This window comes from Chaetura pelagica, unplaced genomic scaffold, assembly GCF_000747805.2.
Source record: "Chaetura pelagica isolate M959 unplaced genomic scaffold, ChaPel_1.0 scaffold125, whole genome shotgun sequence".
Lineage (NCBI taxonomy): Eukaryota > Metazoa > Chordata > Aves > Apodiformes > Apodidae > Chaetura > Chaetura pelagica.
In genome coordinates this window covers 335,612-336,248 of record NW_009953392.1, presented here as the reverse complement: position 1 = coordinate 336,248, position 637 = coordinate 335,612, and the positions used below count along the sequence as shown (strand labels likewise).

Genomic DNA, 637 nt, shown 5'->3' with positions numbered 1-637 from the left:
GAGAGGATGCCAGGTGAGGGCAGAAGCCCATGGCCACCCCATCCCAACCCCATCCCACCCTCCTGGCCCAGGATTCCCACCCAGCACGGGCAGAGGGCTCTGGAAGAGGTGGCTGCAGACTCACCTGGGAGAGAAGTCAGCAAGCACGCCCGGCGGGTCAATCAGAAGGATGCTCCGGGCAAGATCTGTTCACTTCAAACCATGAGTCTATACAGCTGCAGAGAGGACAGCCTGTCACCACCACTGCCACCCAGCCCAGGGATGTCCCCTCCTGTCCCCCTGCCACCCCTTCCCGGCTGCAGGGCAGTTACCTTTTGTGATAAATGCAGAGGCAGGGCTTTTTTTTCCTGTCCCCCTGCAGCAGCTCTTCCAGGCAGATCACGCACTCGCCGGCGTCCTTGGTCAGCACGTCATCTGGGTGGGGTGGGGTGAGGGTGAGATCTGGGTCCACCCTGGCATCTCCCTTCCTGGGATGGAAGGGAACCCCACGGCCACCCCCATGGAGGTGGCTGGGATGGGGCAGCTGAGTGGCAGGAGGCAACGGGGGTGGAGACAGGGCTGGGACGTGTCCCCTGCTGTCCCTGGCCAAGCTGTCCCCCTCTGGACACGGTGAGCAATATGGGGAGGGGGCTGCGTT

At 63.3% G+C, this 637-nt stretch overlaps 1 protein-coding gene across 1 annotated transcript in view; it reads right to left on the bottom strand.

Annotated features, from left to right (window-relative positions):
• Positions 1-157: 157 nt before the first annotated feature.
• ZNRF1 (zinc and ring finger 1, E3 ubiquitin protein ligase) overlaps positions 158-637 on the bottom strand; it is an 8,775-nt gene continuing 8,295 nt past the window's right edge. The window contains exons 3-4 of the mRNA XM_009998314.1: positions 312-414; positions 158-215 (exon numbers count right to left, since the gene is read on the bottom strand). Coding sequence (XP_009996616.1) covers positions 158-215; positions 312-414 — 161 coding nt within the window. The remainder of the gene's footprint in view (positions 216-311; positions 415-637) is intronic.